General features: G+C 40.7%; 1 protein-coding gene across 1 annotated transcript in view; it reads left to right on the forward strand.

The window, feature by feature from the left end:
* The window catches only part of AFAP1L1 (actin filament associated protein 1 like 1), a 34,549-nt gene extending 14,718 nt beyond the window's left edge, over window positions 1-19,831 (forward strand). Inside the window, exons 2-18 of the mRNA XM_053464802.1 lie at window positions 7,964-8,092; window positions 8,695-8,778; window positions 9,307-9,498; window positions 9,586-9,684; window positions 10,190-10,401; window positions 11,400-11,579; window positions 12,815-12,895; window positions 13,218-13,308; window positions 13,816-13,968; window positions 14,421-14,632; window positions 14,991-15,136; window positions 15,917-15,983; window positions 16,416-16,530; window positions 16,788-16,952; window positions 18,233-18,411; window positions 19,099-19,218; window positions 19,567-19,831. Of these exons, the coding sequence (XP_053320777.1) occupies window positions 7,964-8,092; window positions 8,695-8,778; window positions 9,307-9,498; window positions 9,586-9,684; window positions 10,190-10,401; window positions 11,400-11,579; window positions 12,815-12,895; window positions 13,218-13,308; window positions 13,816-13,968; window positions 14,421-14,632; window positions 14,991-15,136; window positions 15,917-15,983; window positions 16,416-16,530; window positions 16,788-16,952; window positions 18,233-18,411; window positions 19,099-19,218; window positions 19,567-19,590 (2,249 nt within the window). The 3' untranslated portion in view covers window positions 19,591-19,831. The remainder of the gene's footprint in view (window positions 1-7,963; window positions 8,093-8,694; window positions 8,779-9,306; window positions 9,499-9,585; window positions 9,685-10,189; window positions 10,402-11,399; window positions 11,580-12,814; window positions 12,896-13,217; window positions 13,309-13,815; window positions 13,969-14,420; window positions 14,633-14,990; window positions 15,137-15,916; window positions 15,984-16,415; window positions 16,531-16,787; window positions 16,953-18,232; window positions 18,412-19,098; window positions 19,219-19,566) is intronic.
* Window positions 19,832-20,595: the final 764 nt, after the last annotated feature.

A 20,595-nucleotide genomic window follows, 5' to 3' on the forward strand; every position in this document is an offset into this window, starting at 1 on the left:
TGCCTGCTATGATGGTGTTAAGTCCTCCCCGACAAGTTACTTTTCTGGTCTGGGGCATTGCCCAGCTTCCTATGGTGCAGATCTGTGAGCTGTTTCATCTTCTTTGTTTTATGCTTTGGGCTGGGTTATCTGTTACTATTAATCTTATGGTCTGCTAACAAAAGACTTCAAAGGAAGCCTGTTTTCCCTGCAGGGTAATCCGATCCCGCAGTAAAGCAAGTGAACTCCAAGCCAGCAGGAAATGTTTAATCCAATGGATGACTGCTGTGCTCTCATGCTGCCTCCTAAAATGGATTCTGCTGCTGTGCTACTAATATAGATATACCACATTGTTTATTCCTACACGGATTATATACATAGATATACATACACCTTTTCAAAGGCTCTACATTTTAACAGCAGCCTTTGTTCTCATTGCTTTCCTTCTACGGTGGCCATACTGTCTCTAAGGATGACAAGAAGCAAAACATTAAGCGGTAGGGCCAGTAATGATCTTAATGCAGATTTACGGTGCTGTGATGACCAACGCCATTGCTCTTGCTCATATGGGGTGCTACTTTAGTTCTTAAACAGAAGAATAGTAGTTGGTAAATTTCAATACTCAAGGTGGGCCTTGCATCCACAAATTTACATTGTAAGGAATCAAAAAGTTACACCTTGTCTTCGCTCTAGATATGTCAATATCGCTATAGGTGTATTTTTAATTTGGCTTGCTGGGCTCTATTGACGTTTGGTAAACTCTACTAACCCAGCCACATTTGTTGTAGTTGTTAGCTAAGTTACCGTACGCACATGTAAAGTAAAACAAACATGCCACAGACTTTCTGCACGTAACCAGTACACTGGAAGACCTATAAAAACATGATACATGATGTGTTTTCTTTTGTGACGACTTTCCTTTAAGCATGCGCGTGGTGTTTTATCACAATGCTTGAAGCACAGCCAGGGTGACGGTTCAGGTTTTGAAGTTCCTCTCACATCTGTTTTGTCTTTGTGGGATTTTATTTGGTACGAGGCTGGTGTTTTAGGTTATGATAGTTCACTAATGGGAGGAGCAGCCATTAATAGTTAACAGTGATGCAGGTTAGCGTAGCTTTTGTAGATATAAAGGAATTGACTTCCAGTCCATAATTCACAACCCTGGAAGAAGGCTACATACAAGCACACATACTTATCCCAAGTAAATTGAGAACATGAACGTAATCTCTTTCACAGCTGTCCCCTCTTTGACCTTATCTTGCATTGCAGGTGTAATCCACTGTTCTAATCTCCTTCTTTCCAATGCACTCTCTTGTCTGTATTCTTTCCTGGCATTATCTCTGACAAAGGTACTTCCTCTCAAGTTACAGACCAGCCACATCACTTTTCATTTTCAGTTTCCATCCGAAATCATCACAAATGCTACTCTGTCTGTAAAGATGTTGACATACTCTTGACTTAAACAATTGACAAATCTCACATAATTGTAAAAACTGTAAAAAAAAAAAATGGTGTTTTTTGTAACCGTCAACAACCTCTATATTACCATAATGAATAAGAATGGATTTATATTCTGTGTACTTAGCCACCATACCTACCTGTCGAAAGAGGTCCACGTAAAACCCAGCTAGATGGACGTTTGACCCTACTCTATTTTGTGTCTTTGGAGAAATCCTAATCTGGATACTTAATTTATGAACCGCTAACAGTCCTTCTACAAAATGGGAGCTTTTCGCGTATCCTAAACACCTACCATGTTTTCAGTAGGAAAGTCTGAGCCGTGTATTTTAATAACTGTAAGCTTTGAAGGACAGAATGATTATTAAACAAGACTTGTGCAGTACACCCTAATATAAAAGTACATCTTGTTGAAATGCTCTAGTCTTATTTTCTAAATACTTGCCCAATCTGGAGTGTGTTCAGATTTTTCTAGATATCATTACAATCTCCAAATCAACAGTAGGTTTGCTAAAAGGTGAAAAGCTGGAGAATGAATAATTATGTTGAATGTGAGGCTACAAAGAATAACAAAGGGGATTTCTACTGGAATATCCTCTTCAACCTTTCACCTCTTGGTACGTCTCCTCATCTGTATTTATTCCCAGTAAGAGCGCAGGATTCAGTGACATTCCTTGTGATGTTGTCAAAGCAAAAGTCTTGGGAATTAAATTGAAAAGCAATCCAGAAAATGACATTCTAGATGGCTTTCTTATATAGAATGCATATTTACGCCTGTTACTGCTGTTATTGCAGTACTCTTTTGTGGGTTTTATGATTCTCCTCAGTTTAGTCTTTATGTTAATACCAACAATGCATACATGTCTGCATTGAAGCATTTGGTTTCATCTAATTCCATAGGATGGGATGGTGATGTATGGGCCTTGAATGGAGTTTTATGCTACCAGCCTGAGCACAGCTGGTGCTTCCTCCAAGCCCAGCTTTGTTGGCTTGATACACACTGTGCTCTCTGCATAGCATATATATATATGCCAAGAAACCCACCTCACTCTAAAGACCACTCCACATTCCTACATTTGTCGTAAAACAAGTTTGATTTAAAAAGACAACCAATAGCCGGAGAAGGAGACTGCTGAATGCTGAGAGAGGTAAGAAGTCATTGGTGTTGTAACAGTGAATCACCAGGTAAGAGGTGTTTTCTAGTACAAGTAATAGATAAGTATCAGTGTCCTGTGAGGCCTAGAAGAATTCATGAGCAATTAGAGAGGAACTTCTATCTAACAGAACTTTACTTTGATCAGCAAAGCATAAAACTTTATATTGTGCTCATCTTGTTAACTCTTTAAAAGTTTGAGATTTAAAAGAATTCAATATAACCACAGACACATTTTCATGTATGCACACACACAAAATAGTCAAGCTAGGGAATGACTGAATGTTAAATGATAGTGTTGTAGTTTGTACACGTGTTGCCAAGGATGGACACACTCTGATTGCCCTGTTTTTCTGTGGACTACAGCACCCACAATGCTTTACCAGATAATGTTTAGTCTATCCCAGACCACTTTCCTCAATAAAAATTCTGTTTTTGTTGCATCGGTTTTTCCTGTTGGAAAGAGGAACATGTTCATTGATAAATCTGACAGTCTTTGTGCCAGAGCCCAGACGTAGAGTAATTTCTGTGAACCCAACCCCCAGATGAAAAGTGCTGAGTTTACTTCAGCCTGTGTTTCACTTGGCCACAGTTAACTGGAAGGAAACAGAAGAACTGCGTAGATAGATGTGTGTTTAGAGGGGGTGGTGGCAGGAAGGGCAGTGGTTTGTAAATTTGGGGGGTTAGAGATTGCATTTAGTTCCAGCACAGTAGCCACACCATATTCCAGCCATTCATCATACTAAGTGTTCCAGGCACACTGCCTGCTCTTTAGACTTGGTGCTGGTGTACATGTTCTTCACTTTTTTAATCTACTGTATCGTATTCATTAGCTAGGATCTGGGATATTTTAGTAAAGCAGTGATGTCATATTGAAATTAGGTATAAAAGCAATTATGTAATATTCATCAAGAACTGTTTTGTAGGAAAGAAAATACAGCCTACTGTTGATAGCACCAAATGTAGCAGGTTGCCCCCGAGTTTTCACACCAGCTTGACCCATAAGCACTGATCATATCAATGCTGTTGTTCAAATAACTTAGAAAAGGTGTCCTTTGATGATGTAGAATGTCAATTGGGTACAAACTCATTAGATTTAGCTCTCATATATAACTGATGTTGGATTATTGTGACCAACATCAGAGACCACATCATCACTAGCAACTGGATGCAACATGTTTCACTAATCACTGCCTTCGAATGAGGTGTTAAGGAAGTGGCACAGCTGCCGATCTGCTCATGAAGGGTAGGAAAGGAAGCCAGGAATCCAGAAGTAGAATAATGAAGCGTCTGGGTAAAAGGCTTGTCGCTTACTCAAGATGACTCACGGTGGGGTTTAGAATCGGTCTTCACCTGTACCTGAACTTTATCTGACATGAAGTGAACACATTTGGTTTAATGAAGCCAGTACATTTGTACTGAGGAATATGTGGCGTGCAGGGATTTATGTTGCAAGCAGATTCATGTCCAGTTGGTGAAACTGTATAGTGGAGGCTACTGTGTGTGATTACACTAAGCATCACTAAATCACATAAAGGTTATATTGGGGTAAAGGCTACTAAAACTGTGAATGGTTTGTGCAGGATATGAATTATCAGGAAACTCTAAGGCATCTCAATATGTATAGTTTGGAGGAAAGAAGATTGATGGGATACGATGGAAAACTTTAAATACGTAAAAGAATTTAACAAAGTACAGGAGGGAATTGTATTTTAAATTGTGAGAAATGCTAGAATGGAACAGCCTCCCAGTAGAAGTAGTTGAGGTTAACACATTAAGGGAGCTTAAACATGCATGAAATTGGCATATGCCTGTCCTGCATCTAAGATGAAAACAGAAAAGAACCCCAGCACTCCAAACAGCTTCCAATCCTTGGGTTACTTTATTCAGAGAAAGCAAAACAAAAAAGCAATGTTTCGGCCAAACAGGGCCTTTGTCAAAGGGTAACTATAAGCAGTATGTTCATAGATGGATACATATACTATATGTATGTTCTACCTTGCGTGCACTATTATGAGCCAGTATATTGTTTAGAAATATTTTTCTCACCCCCCTCTGTGATGTGTCTCCTTCAATAGCGCCATCATCTGAACCTGATATCTCTGCAAATTGCTTAAATTATTATATACTGAAAATAAGACATTCAGCACCATTTATCCAAATATTATTACGCATGCCATAGATTCCATAATAGAACCGAGACAACTGCTTGGTGAAACTCATGGGGAGGTGCATAGAGGAAGGAGTGGGCTATATCTGAATAGAAGAGGTCTGGTGGCTGTGAAATCAATAGATTAAATGAAAGACAATGATGAGAAATGAGGGAGGAAGTTGTGATAGGAGGAATAAAAAGGAGGTGGGGTTTAGGAAGGAAGGGGGGCTGGCTCCCAGTGCTATCTACAGGTGCCCTGGCCCCGTTGCAGGCTCCTGCTTTGTTTATTGACTTTCACATTTTTGTTGTTTTAATCTGTTTTCCCAGCATTGTGTGTCAGGCCTGGTCTGATCCCGGGGAGTTTTCAGCTTTAACCATCCACCTCTGCCTGTCCGTCTGTCATTTACTGATTATATAGCTTTCTGCTGTTCGTAAAGCGTTTGGGGCATGTTTCGATGAGGACTCTTCTCTAATGTTTTTGCGCAGTAGACCTTGTAACCAGCCATCAGTTTGCTATGTTCACCGCTCTTAGCTATAATACTGGGGTCTCCAAGCTGCAGCCAACCAGCTGGGCCATCCAGTCCATGCAGGACTACATCTCCCACACTCCTCTGCCAGCGTCTGAGCTGAAAAAGTAGAACTACATCTGCAATAATGCAACAGTTTGGGGGCACAGTTTGGAGACCCCTGCTCAATGACTATGGGTTTTGTCTTTGCTTTCTCATAAGAACATCATATGATTTATAACTGGCAGCTGAAACCTAGCTTAGTGCAAATCTATATTGTACAGGAGCATATATGTATATACCATATCTACTTTATTGTAAGATAACACCCCCCCCAAAAAAAAAAAAATATATATTAATTTAGGGGAAAAAGCCTGAAAATAAGACTACCCTATAGGAGAAAAGTTTTACAAGTAAATATTAACTTGCATGGAAACTTTTTTCATATTTAATAAAACTATGATTGAGAAATTCATTTCTTGTTTTTATTTGCCACTCTGCCCCCCAGTTATGCACATCTGACACTAGACTCCCTAGTGTCTAGTGGGGGCAACCGGTAGACGTCTGCACGATGCACGCAGACAACGTCCGTTGCTACCCCGTGCTTCTGGTGGTGGTGCTTCATGGCGGTGTGCCGGCGTGACCTTCCAGAGCTCCATAGTAGAAGCCCCAGCGGAAGCACGGGGCAGCAGGGGATGTTGTCTGAGTGCATCGTCTACTGGCTGCCCCTGCTAGTCACCAGGGAGTCTGGAGCACGGGAGGCAAGTCTGGTGTCAGATATGCATAACTGGAAGGGGAGATGAGGAGGATCCAGGTCACCTGCTGTGCTGTCTTATAGTCGGACCTCTTTTTGAGGTCGGATTATAAGATAACCTTGAATATAAGATGAGTGGTGTTTTTCAGTCCCAATGACAACGAGTGAGTATTCTAGTACTTTAATAATTTTAACTGTAGAAAAAATAAATAATAAAGCACTCTTAGGAGAAGCTGCAGCGCACAGAGTGCTCGACAGTCCAATTTGCATGCCACTCTTGCCAGCCAATCGATGTCAGGAAAGTTATTTCATTAATCTTTAAATGAGATAGCATTCTGTGCATATACACGGTGGTCTTGTTAGACCACCTGTGGGAGCTGGTTGGCATTTAATACAGTGAACATGCTACACATCACATCACCTACAAGTGAAGAAGCTGGGATATGGGGAAATGTTACTAATGTATAGTAGGGATTTTTATGAAACCAAAGGGGACAAAAATGATCAATTAATGGGGACACCCAGCTACTATGCATTAAAGTGTCACTTTAAATCGGGACCCACAGCCTTTACACCAAACGTCTCCCAGTAATGGTTACAAACTGCCTCACTCACAGCTGTTCCTGAACTAGCTGAAAATGTAGGGAGTCGTATTTCAACCAAATTCTTATCCTCTGAAGTTACAAAGGCAAGGACATACATTTTAGTGAGGAGTTGGTAGTATGTCTGCAACTGTCGCTTCAGATAAACTTAAATTAATCCTTATACTTCAATAGAACATTGACATAAGACTATAAAAGTCACACCTAACCTTGTGATTTCCCCCATCCACGTTACACTTCTTCAAATTGTTGTACGGTTAATAGGCCAGTTGGAAAAAGGAGGTTCTGCCCCATATAATGGGCCATATCAATGCCAGTTTATAGTATTAAAAATGTCCGGAATATGAAACCTGTAAATAATTAATGCAACACTCAGTCTGTTTTGTGCATTGGTGACTGTGCGTCTGAGGGCTTTAAAAGACAATGGCACATAAGATGCACTCGATATGAGCAAGGCTTAGCTTTCCAAAAACCCTTCCAATAGAGATCTAGAGGCTGTCAACGTGTAGCAGGACTGGCTGGTTAGTTGGTTGGTTCTAAGCACCAAGGAGAATCTTGTAAACCAACCTGCGCAATGGTTCTCAAATTTCAAGAGGTTAAAGGTCACCATGGCATAATGTAAGCCACCGATCCTTTTATCCCTTTGTTGAAACTTTTTGTGTTAACATTGCTGCTGTGGAATTAGGGGCCCATAACATTTTACTGATGGACATCCCTGACTCACCTCCCCATACCTAGGGTGATTGTACGCAGCCTCCTCGTTATTATGTTATTAGTCATACATCGCCATACATTCCCCATTGGGAAGCTGAGATAAGGTGCCAGGCGTCTCTGGCTCGGCTCACACCACTGGGTATATCGCCTTATAGACCACTTAACGATCTCTTCACATTTCAAACATTCCATTGGCTTTATATCCACCCCAGGCCAACCGCAACCATTAAGAAAAGGTCTGTTCGTTTGCTTAACCTTATTGCTTCAAGTTATTACTTGAGTTCCAGTTTCTCCCGCATTTCTGTTAATGCTCCTCCTATCTCACTCAGCGTTTCGCTCGCTGCCCTCTATTACTTTCGGCGCGGTAGTTTACATCATAACTGTCCGTTACATATTTGTATGTAGGGATCGTTTTCAGAACTCCCACATCTGTCTCGATATATAATTGATTAAAAAAATGCTTGTACTTGGGCCTATCACCCCAACTAACACTCGCCTGACTCCAGTCTTCTCAATATCAAGTTATACGAGCTCACTGATTTGTTTGTTTTTATTTTTTTATGGCTAAATAATATTGTCCAATGTACTTTGTTCTATTTACTGTCTTGGGTTATCTGCCTAATATGCATTTCTTTTTTCTCTCAGTTCTAGATCAGCTGCTGCCTGAACTGAATGTTCTTCTAAAACTTCTAGACCATGAGTTCCTGAGCTCCACCACTCGAGAGAAGCAAAGTGCAGTGTGCAGCATCCTGCGCCAACTGCAGCCTCCCCCTGGTACAGAGATGTTTTTAAATATATCACATTACATCACAACCACTAATGCTACACATGTTCTGACAGAGGTGGTGAACCGTATACATTTGTTGCCCTTGCGAAAATATTGATCTTTCTTTTATTCCAATGTATTACAGTATTTTTCTTTCTAGTCTGCCCTTGTCTGTTATGGTACAGTGTTGTAATGCAGTAATAATGCTTCAAAATACATTTCCATAAACACAAAGTATTGCTAAACCACTTTAATACAGTGATCTTATGTATAAACCTGATGCATCAAAGTGGTCAAGCTATTGATGGCAGTATGTGTGCCTGCCTCAGTGTAGGTGGTTATGTATGCATTAATATCTCATATTTGGGTATCAAATATGAATATTCTTTTAGTCTGGTGAGTTTTATGCTCAAAGGCACTTTTCCCAAAACCAACATGTTCTAAAAATGACTTACTGTAGTAATGAAAAGTATAAAACGGGACTTATTTTTGAAACTGTTGAAATACTGCCCCCTAGTGGATATTTTATGTTTATGCGGCAAATGTCTGGTTTTCACATTGAGCTTCATCATTCTTTGGTCTTGATTTTCGTTTTACTGATTTTGTCTAGGAGATGAGCTGGACTTTCAATATATGAACACAGCCACATATCACAATGGCACCAGTTTCGTGGAATCTCTCTTTGAGGAGTTTGGTATGTTTCCATGTCATATATATCTGTACTGACTAGTTATTAAACAAATGCTGCATGGCATGAATAGACTTCAAAGTATATATCTACGTTACAAACATTGCATACAGCGTCTCATTGATTCAGGGCTGGTGTGATGTCTGAAACGTTCAGCTCTCCTGCTTATTCTTTGTTGAATAAACCCTATTCCATCTCCGCACAAAGGACTTTTTTACAGGCCGGTTCTTGAGATGATTTGCCTTTTCAGTCTTTAGTAATAGCTGTTGACGTAATATGTGTTTTAGTGACTCATTCTTGTTAATTCTTTTTATCAATCCTTTTTTTTTGTCTTTAGCTTAACATGAAATATATTGCATGTCTTATTTCCGAGAAGCTATGTGTGTGCAGGCAAGCTTTGTTCTTTGTAAATAGTTGTGCGTAGAAGAAGTGTAGGAGCTGTCTGGGTTTCTGTAGGTTTTTTTTTTTTATATGTAATGTTGTGTAACTCAACCTGCTGGGATTAGTGAAGTCAGCTTGCTTTGTTCTATGCAGACTGTGACCTGCAGGATTTGCGAGACATGCAGGATGACTACAGAGAAGCTAATGAGAGCCCATCATGTCAGCCGCCACCACCCCCCTCTGCTCCACCACCTCCCTTGCCAACAACCCCCCCACCTGAAGATTACTACGAGGAGGCCGTTCCACTGGGACCTGGGAAGTCCACAGAGTACATTACATCTCGCAGTAAGTAAACTTGGAAACTGACCCCATAAATATTTTGCCCTCATTTTTACTTTTCAATGCCTCTGATAACGTTCTGTGTCTCAACAGATAGCTCCAGCCCCCCAAATTCCATAGAAGATGGATATTACGAAGAAGCCGACAATAATTATCCACTAACTCATATAAATGGGGAACAGAAGAATTCCTGTACGTACCAAATAAAACACATTGGCACTCTCTAGTACCACGCTTCTTGTTGGTGGGCTTAGCGGGTGTGCTTTCTGGCAGTCCTACATTTACTGTGATCACTGATGTTTTTAGGGGTCATTCTTTGACTCTCACCCCAACTACTGTATTTTGGAAACCCCCAAACCTTCTCTACTATATCATTGCAATAACTTCCATCGCACCCTTTCTTAACTAAATACGACATTAGAAAAAAGCATTCCTAATAGTGTTGAATATCATTCTTTAATCAAACATTTTTGACAGAAGCGCTTAATTGTCATGTGAAAAAAATCGGCTGTAGATTACCATGGAAACGAAACTTTCTTAAACATTCCTGTGTTCTTAATGTGATTAAAACCACTTATGCCACTTGTAGTGGATCATCATACTTGTCGTAAGAGTTGCTAGATCGTTATAATTACAAGGTCCATGCGCTATATTTATGTAATATATTTATGTATCTAACACCTCTCTGTGCGAACAGATAACGAATCTGACGGTCTGAGTAGCTCGTACGAGTCCTACGACGAGGAGGATGAGGAAGGTAAAGCCCAGCGCCAGATGCATCAGTGGCCTTCACAAGAGGCTTCTCTCCACCTAGTTCGGGACAGCAGGATCTGTGCTTTTCTCTTGCGCAAGAAACGCTTCGGACAGTGGGCCAAACAGCTCACACTCATCAAGGATAACAAACTGCTGGTAAGCTTTCAGTTGTGGTGTATCAGCTCCAAACTGGGCTAGCTGGGGGGGGGTCTCCAGCTGATGCCAACGGAAACTCATATGATCATCTTAAGACTCTGGCCAACCAAGTGCAATCTAAGGATCGTGGGAGTTGTAGTTTAGAGAAGTTGAAATTGCCGGTTGGTCTCCATTCACATGTAAAGTAATTTTACGTTCTGCAAACTGGAATATATTGTACACCGAAAAGATGCATCCTGAACTAAGAGGATATTTTCCCTTTGAGAGTTAGATTGTTGAGCAACATGTAGCTTTTACAATAAATCACAAAGTTAAAATAAGAGATAAAGTGAAAAGGGAAGGAAGTTGATATTTTTTTTTCTTGCAGAACACCCCCACATAATCAAAATATAGCATTTGCCAGATAGGATTTCCTGATTCCGTACTTGTGGGGCCAAAGGGATGGAAACTGTGTGCAGCATTTTAATATTTCCATCAATGTGATCAGAAGTGGTCAGATTTATGAGCATACCCTGGAAGTCTTCTATGCTTTAACCCTTAGCCTGTTCCATCACACAGGATGAATATGAGCTAGTCCTGGTCTCTGGATAATCTCCCACTAATAACTTTCAATACAGGACCCCGACATATCCCTAACTGGTTTACACATGGGTCAATAATCACATTGTTTGATGTGGCTTATTGCAGTACATCTTGAGTGATTGTCATGTTAACATTCTTAAAAAAAGGGCTTTGATATTTTATAACTAATTGCTAGTAATGGTAAACCAAAAAGGTTAACAATATTCTAAACCTCTGAAGTTGCCATTTAACATATCTCTAAAGGGACCGTCCGTTCATTTGCAATAGTATGAGATTTAATGTACTCTCAATGTGCTTTTAATCTTTTGATGAACCTTCTATACTAGCTACGTTGTGCATACTCTCTGGTTGGATTTCATTATTTGTCTGTCTGTATTTTGATTATTCTTATATCCACTTGTATTTATCTTCTCCAGTGTTACAAGAGCTCCAAGGACCAGCATCCTCATCTGGAAATACCGTTACAGCTTTGTGGTGTGTCTTATGTGCCCAAGGATGGCCGCCGGAAGAAGCACGAGCTGCGTTTCTGCCTCCCCAGTGCAGAGATGTTGGTTTTGGCTGTACAGAGTCGGGAACAGGCAGAGGAATGGCTGAGGGTGAGGACTTGATATAAATACACGCTCCATGGGTTTTATGGAGCTATGCTACCTTTAGGCCAAGCCAGTGGAAGAACTGTAATGGTCACAATAAGTGCCATTGTTGACTGTGTTTCGAAAATGACGTTTTATAGATGAAGAAGCTGTAATGGCTACCCAGAGTGTTACACCATCCATCCATTCACGCCTAGTGAATTTATTTTGCAAGGCCTGCATCTGGTTATGCATTCAGTTTAATACAAAGATTGTTGCTGCAAGATATCAAACTGGCTTTGATCTGTCATATTGGTGGCCCTTCTTATACTAGCTAACTGGACATCCAGCTCCGGAAAAGGCTGTCAACAAAATTCTAAGCACACGTACAATGCACCAAGCCATTAATTACTTTACCAGATTGAAAAACAACACGGTATACCAACAGGAAGGTCAAAGAGTTAAGAATGAACAGAAAACAAAAGGATAACATCAATTTGAAAAAATCCTGATTTAGAAATCGCTTCCTCTGTATGGTGCCGTGCCAAATTTAGAGCTGATTTTCAGCAACTATTGCCTTTAGTTATATATGAACAGATCCGTTATTTAAGAACACCTATTTCTTATGCTTTTTGCGTGCGTCTGCTTTATTTTTTATTTTCCTTTTTATTGTTTGCAATATTTTTAACAGTCCTTAATTATTTTTTTTGTTAGGCTCGGCAAAGCAACATAGCTCTTAAATACATGTAATTATTGTAATTATTTGGGCATTTATAACAAGGTGTTCATCTGAGACACATATTGAAGACATCATTTAAGTATGATGCTTCCATGATGGGTTGGGGGTAGGCTTTAGAGGCGCGGAAGGGGTTCAAAGTATCAACTAAGTCCAAAGTTATTGAAAAAAGTTGGACAAGTGTCCAGGAGAAGTTGAACACTAACCATTGGTATGACCTATAGTTAACATGATTCCTAGAGACCAGAACTCTGTTGGCTTTCGTGTCTGGTTTACTGTGTTGGTGAGTGAAGCTAAATATGAGTTAAACCTGCGACAAAGTCATGTACGCTGTTTGTTGCAGCACAGTTACATTTCAACTTGAAGTCAATGGAAATCAAGCCTACAGGGTTTTTTTTGCTATTAAGTGACCTCATAGGGATGATGGACAAGTTGAAACAGCTAAAATAGCAGGGTTTTTTTGTTTGTTTTGTTTTTTCTTTCTTAAACCAAACTTACACTAGTATGATTTGTTCTCTTTCTACAGGTCATCAAGGAGGCCACCAACACAAGCAGTTTAAATTCCCCAGCCTCCCCAGCACTGAGACACAAGCTAGAGCTGGACAAGGTGAGCAATAAGATTTCCATTAAAAGGGATTAAAAAAATCATAGGCCGATGTGTACCCAGGAAGAAAAATTAAGATTATGGTCATCTTGTATATTTCTCCCTTGCTACTTTCATAATGCATTACAAGATCATTTGATTCATTTTGTAAAAACTGCAGTTAAAAAAAAAAAAAAAACAGGTGTATTTTCCCAGGCAGGATATGGCCAAGAAAGAAGTTAAACATTAATTTTCATCAAAGGACTACAAAGAATAAATTGCGTGACAAGAAGATAATGTGTCTTTAAACATTTATTCACAGTCCTATCTTGTTTATGTTCCACAGAGACTGTCCCATGATAAGACATCGGACTCGGACAGCGCGGCAAATGGAGATAACAGCTCTCCCAGCAGTGGGAAGGAGAACAGAGAGACAGGTGAGTTTCCTCAAACTCCCATAAATAAGTTCTAGTGTTCGTGTCCTGAATCGTATGGTATTATATGATTTTTCTTCCAATCATTGTAAGTCTATATTACACCTGAATAAGCCTGTTACAAACAGGAGTCCCTCTTGGTTATCATTATTGGTTATACTGGTATTAAATATTTTCATAACTCAATTTTGTTTTACCACACTTACCTTAGTTTCAGAAAAAATAGCCAAACGTTGTTGCAAAGATGAAGGTGCTTGGCTAATTGTCTTCAAAAATGTCCTAACTATAAAATGGACATTGAATACCAAACCATTCTTGGGCCATCTTGATTATTAATGCATAGACCCCTCCTGAGAACCTTTCCATCATCTTCTTGATTAAACGTGTGGATGGATTTTGTCTTGCCAACACACGCTTATGCCGTTTCTTTGCATCCTCTCCTTGCCTTGGGATACATCTTGCACATCTCTTAGAAATATGTGAGTAATAAAGGTTGAATGTTTTCACCAGGGAAGTGTCGAAGGAGCGGGCTTGCAGAGCTGAAAGGAACCATGAGCCGGGCTGCTGGGAAGAAGATTACTAGAATTATCAGCTTCTCTAAAAAGAAACAGGCAGCAGAGGAACATCAGACATCATCCACTGAGGAAGATGTCCCTTGCTGTGGTAGGCACTATAAATACTGTATTGCAAAATGATGCAGGTGATGCCGCACGGTGATAATCCTAAATTTAAACAGATATCTTTTACTATCCCAAATAGGGTTATCAAAAGACAATATCTGTTTTACCAGCAGAAGAAATTGTATAAGAAAATGTTGGTTGGGGGATCGTTAAAGATAGACCTGCCACCTAACAAAAAATACTAATAATCTCCAGCACGTACAAAATGCTGCTCAATAGACTAAAAAGTGTCATTTACATTTAAGTAGCACACTTGTACTTTTTGCCCTTCATTTCATATTATTTACTGGCAGGAAGATGACCACTTCTGGGGAATTGACAGTGTGCCCCAAATGCCCATAGTATAATGAACCCAGCGGCATGTTGGGACAAATTTTTAATTTGTTAAACCTGACTCCCTCTTGTCTTTTTTTCTCTGCCATTGCTGTTTGCCAGGTTACCTGAATGTGCTTGTAAATCAGTGTTGGAAGGAGCGGTGGTGTCGATTAAAGGGCCACACGCTGTATTTCCACAAGGACCGTAACGATCTACGCACTCATGTAAATTCCATCGCGCTGAGAGGCTGTGACGTGTCGCCGGGTCTCGGGCCTCAGCACCCATTTGCCTTCCGGATTCTGCGTCAGAATCAGGATGTCTCTGTTCTAGAGGCAAGTATCCTTATGGAGTTATTAATTAGTAGTGATAATAGATACATACATTATATAAATGCACTGTGACTGTAACTCGATGCAAAGGAGGCCCAGCTTCTTTGTTTTGCAGCCGAATAATAGTCATGCTGTTCAGGGTCAAGAATCGGTGCTATTATAGATCAGGAAAATAAATTCGTCTAAAAACTATTGAATTCGCAGTAAATATACAGAATTATGTATTTAACAATCGCAATGTTGAATATATCAGTAACTGAAAATATATATTATGTTGCTGACTTATGTATGTACAGACTTTTTACTGATTTACTTCTAAATTCTCTTCTGTAAAATTACCTCCTTTTTTGCTCCCTGACAGGCCAGCTCTTCAGAAGAGATGGGACGGTGGCTGGGTCTCCTTTTGGCTCAGACTGGTTCCAAAACAAAGCCAGAGGCCTTACATTATGATTACATTGATGTAGAAACGATAGCAAACATTGTCACAGCCGTGCGTCATTCATTCCTGTAAGTACCAGTAAAGAGTATGGCTGTATACGGTGCTTAGAACTGCGCTGCATTTTAGATGTGGGGAGGGATAGGCAAAGTTTCTCTACAAGGACACCAGTGTCTGTGGCAAGGTTTTTTCAGGTCTATAGAACATCATTAAATTGTCCACCATGAGCAGTGTTGGTGCCTACCCCTGGATGTGGCTGTACTGTCCAAGCAAGCACACGCATACAGCTTTGGAACACATTGTTCACTTGCGTTGAAACTTTTGGGCTTTTACATTGTGTATGTGATAACGAAACACGATTTATGTATATAATGGTTTATTTATGGCAACAGGATAACTTATATATGCTATGTGCTAATATGGTTTATTAATGCCAACTGTATAAGAGATATGCCTGGGGGACACCCTGCTACAGTGAACAGTTGATCTTCAGTGCTATCCTGGGCCTGATCCAGGGCAGCACCCCCTCCTCAACAGGCATTCATACTACCAAATGCTTAGACATAATGTCATATCCCAGCTTTCCACCTGGGATGAGAGGCTCCATGGAACAATGTGTTATGGTGGCTTGTATCTGCCCATTGAGCATAGGTCCACCAGGGAGCTTGATCACCCCATAGAGCTGCTCCTGGTTTGGCGGCAGAGGGGTTGCCGCCATAGGTCTTGTCAACCAAGGCCAAAATATGCCTCCGCCTTGCTACCTCTAGGCACACGAATGGTTAAGGATAAAATTATGGCCTCACAGTATCCTCTCCAGGAAGTTAACATACTTAATATTTTCCTCTTTCCAGATGGGCAACCTCCTCTCAAAGCAGTAGCAGCGACTCGAGGCTTTACGATGATGTTGCCTACGAGAAGGTACAGTAGCTGGTCGTTTTCTCTCACAGGCTTCCAGCATCATTTTAGTGAAAATTCAACTTCTAGGTTCTAAGAAGTGAGAGGATTGGGTGCAGTCTATGCTGCATAACAGAATGATACTGATGTATCCAGATTTACTGACACATAATTTAATACATTGCATGTTATTGTAAGATTAGTTAACAGTACTACATATGTCCCTTTTGCCTAATTATTGTTCTTTGTTGGATAGCCAACTTAAGTGAAAATCTGTAATGAGAATGTGAGGACAGACTTTATATACCTTTTCACAATTTTTGTATGTTTTCACAACCTTTTCATTTACACGATAAATCTGATTACTGTGTTAAAAAACATCTAGAACGTCTGACTGAAGACTAGCTATTGGGAAGGTGATCTAGTCATTAAATGTCATATGTTTTGTTGTCCAAGGTGGAAGACCCCATACGAACCCCTGGAGGAGCTCAGGTGAAGCGTCACGCTTCCTCCTGCAGTGAGAAGTCACGGCGTGTGGATCCTGAGGTTAAAGTAAAACGCCATGCATCTAGTAAGTGTCTGCTATAAGAACGGTTGGCCCAAAAGTCTGCAACTTAAAATTTTTTTGGAAAAAAGTACACTACAAATACCGGTATCATACTCAAAGTTCCGCAAGAGGAGAGCCCCGTAAGGGCACCTTTTCACATAGGATTTTCTCCTAAACGTGCGTTATCTACTGAATAGAAGGGGGGCAAACCAAACACAATGTTTTACTTTATGGATCAAATCATCAACATTTGTGTTAAATGTGAATTATTTTGGTTTCAGATGCCAACCAGTATAAATATGGCAAAAACAGAGCTGAGGAGGATGCCCGAAAGTTTATCGTTGAGAAGGAGAGGCTAGAAAAAGAAAAGGAAGCCATTCGAAATAAACTGATAGCACTAAGGAAGGAGAGACGGGAGCTCAAGGAAACCCTTAAGAGCAGTACAGGTTGGTAAAGGAACTGCAAATAAGGCCATATCAGCCCTGCCCTACTAAACATAATGTAGATGGAATACAAATGGTATGGAACATAATACACCGATGGGCTACAATAATATGACCACAGGTGAAGTGAATAACACTGATAATCCTATCATGACACCTGCCAGTGGGTGGGATATATTGGGCAGCAAGTGAACATTTCATCCTCAAAATTGATGTGCAAGGATCTGAGCGACTTTGACAATAGCCAAATTGCGATGGCTAGATGACTGGGTCAGAGCATCTCCGAAACAGCAGCTCTTGTGAGGTGTTCCCGGTCAGCAGTGGTCCAAGGTAGGAAAAGCAGTGAACCAGCGACAGGGTCATGAGCGGCCAAGGCTTATTGATACATGTGGAGGGTGATGGCTGGCCTGTGTGGTCACATCCAACAGGCAAGCTACTGTAGCTCAAATTGCTGACAAAGTTAATGCTGGTTCCAATAGAAAGGTGTCAAAACTGCCCAAAGGGCACGTGGGCATAAGAACTGGACCACGGAGCAATGGAAGAAGGTGGCCACGTCTGAATCACGTTTTCTTTTACATCACGTGGATGGTCTCCAGGTGAGGGGCGCACACGTACCCAAACACATAGAACCAGGATGCACTTTGGGAAGCCGATGGAGGCAGTGTGATGCGTCACGTAAAGTTCTGGTGGGAAACCTTGGGTCCTGCCATTCATGTGGATGTCACTTTAACATGCACCACCTACCTAAGCATTGTTGCAGACCATGTACACCCTTTCATGGACACATTATTCCCTGATGGCATTGACCTCTTTCAGCAGGATATTGCACCCTACCACAAAGCAAAAATAGTTCGAGAATGGTTTGACGAGTTGAATGTGTTGACTTGGCCTCCAAATTCCCCAGATCTCAATCTAATCGAGCATCTGTGGGATGCACTGGACAAACAAGTCCGATCCATGGAGGCCCCACCTCGCAATTTACAGGACTTAAAGGATCTACTGCTAACGTCTTGGTGACAGATAACACAGCACGCCTTCAGAGGTCTAGTGGAGTCAATGCCTCGAAAGGTCAGGGCTGTTTTAGAGGCAAAAGAAAGATCAACAAAATATTAGGCAGGTCGTCATAAGGTTATGGCTGTTCGGTGTATGTATATGATAGCTTTTTATAGTTAAACAACTATTATAACTGTGATACTATTTTAAGAAATATCCTGTGACATTATACACTGTAGAAATCATCCATTCTGTTATGGGATCTAATATGCAGTGCTTTTGATGCTCAGGTAAGCAACAGCAGCAACTGGAAGCCAAACTTGCTGGGCTAGAAGAACAGTGTAAAGACAATGAGAAGTGCCGGGTGGAGTTGGAACTGCAGCTGACGGAAGTGAAGGAGAACCTTAAGAAGTCTTTGGCAGGGGCGCCCTCCCTTGGGTTATCAGTGACTGGGAAGACAGAAAGCCCAGTAAGTATTCTCCTGGTCTAGTGCTCCATCTAGTGGCTAGAAGCAGTCAGTTCATAATATGTGCAATTTTTTAATTACGGTAAAATTGTGTTATGTATGTATGTATTTTAGGCATGTGCAAATGAGCCAGTTCGTTTTCGGTAGCAGATTACGTTCCCTGCCCATTCGGTTTAGCCAAAAATTCAGGGGCGTTTTTAATTCAGGAACAAAATTAACTTTCTCATTCTCGTTTACGCTCACACTCCCTAAATGTTTCCCTACCTTCTCTGCCGACCGCCTCTGCTTCTTCTTAATCATCTTGATTTTCTCTTTAACCTTCTCTTCTATCTTCAATTTATCTTCATCCGCATCGCCGCGGACATAATATGGTGGGAACGTCCGCCAAATTGTCAGCGCTTCCGGTGCCCGCACACTCGCATGCATGCACGCACGCTCAGACCAACGTAACTAGACACTCAGCACTAACACACAGACACTCGACACTAACAGACATGCATACACTGCACATCGACAATCTCCCCAACTGGCCCTGTTACTCCAAGAAGATCTGCACCCATCCAGTCCACCACAGAGGAGGCGCCCCACATAGATCTGTGCACTAGGCCGGCACTGTGTGTGTGTATATCAGTTAAATTATATTCCCAAATATAAAACCATCTTGGTTTTTATTTATTTTTTTATATAAAGGCACCTAAAACCCAGCAAGAAGCTGAACGCCCAGTTCCTGTCAACAGTGCAGCTGAAATGAGACGTAGAACCCCATCGATTAGGACAACGAACAAAGGCAGAGTGCTGCAAAAGGCTAAGGTAACTATATAAAACTCTTCAACGGAGGCAATAGTCTGAGTGTTGAAGAATAAAAGGAGAGATCATTCTACCTTCAGGTAGACATTATTATTTTTTATACAGGTACCGCTAAAGCATAGCTTTCAACGTCTACCTTTTTATCTGAGGAGGTCGTTCAAGAGAAATTCCCTAGCTACTGGGATTATGAAATTTGTTTTACTATTGCCCTCTTGGCTAATACTTGTCTATTAACTGGGTACCAGTTACTCAGAACAAAAAACATCAAAGGTCTTGTGGATATTTAGAGATTTATGGTTGTCGATATCCATCCTCCTATGTTAATGTATATCATGTGTGTTTGAATTCCAGGAATGGGAGATGAAGAAAGCCTAGAAAGAGTTCCATCAAGTGCCCTCAGAGAGTGATGACCTCTTGCAGATGGCATCATGCAGAAAGACTGAGTTTTGGAAACGGGACAATTAAATCCAAGGCTCCTAGCTCCATAGAGGATGCTCTGAACTCTCAGAATGAAATATAACAAAATTGAGCTGAACACTGGATCAATGGAATTTTGGCTGTTTTACAGTTCACTGAGGTGTATAAAATGAAAAGCATGTTATAAAAAAAGACTAAACAGGGAAATGAAACAAAGACCATAGTAAACTTTTTTTTTTTTACTGGCAGCTGTGGTTCAGTAACTCTTTGCGAGAACACAAGTGTAGCCTACGACATGGTGGCACCATGGATGTTGATCTTTGGCAGGGCTACAAATACAGCAGTGATGTTTTTATTCAGATGTTTGGTAAACGAATGTTATAAGACTGCAGCTTTGTGTCTGATCCTAAAAGCAAACGAGGGGTCATTATAAAGAAAAATGTGAAGGACCTTACAAAAATTAACTTAAGATTTCTAGAGATTTCAGTATTGGGAAATTGAAGTTACCTGATCAAAACGTTGGGACAGATAATTGAAACCGTGTATTGGCTTTTGCAGTTTGCAAGAGACATCCAAAGTTATTTATTATCTCAGAGAAATCGTGTAGTAGCAGGTAAGGCTATGCGAGAATCTACACATTAGAATACCAGATATGTGGAGTTGGTGAAAGTCATGTGGCTGATCAGTTAATTAAAGGGAAGTGATCATCATGAAATGCTGCATGCTATGAAATATTCCATGTGGATAAGGTAGTAGCGAGGGGCTATTCGAGATGTAGTATTTATTAGCACCAACTGTGCTGCTAGTAGTCTTGGCCACAAATGTCGTTGACAGGTAACACAATGACTCGTTGCTCTCTATGCAGACCAAACGGGGGTTTGCAGGAAATTGTGTGGCCTGGATATTTAAACATTGTGTAAAATAATAAACCAAATCATGGAATGTAAATGGGGAGGTATATTA

Source organism: Spea bombifrons, chromosome 4, assembly GCF_027358695.1.
Source record: "Spea bombifrons isolate aSpeBom1 chromosome 4, aSpeBom1.2.pri, whole genome shotgun sequence".
NCBI lineage: Eukaryota > Metazoa > Chordata > Amphibia > Anura > Pelobatidae > Spea > Spea bombifrons.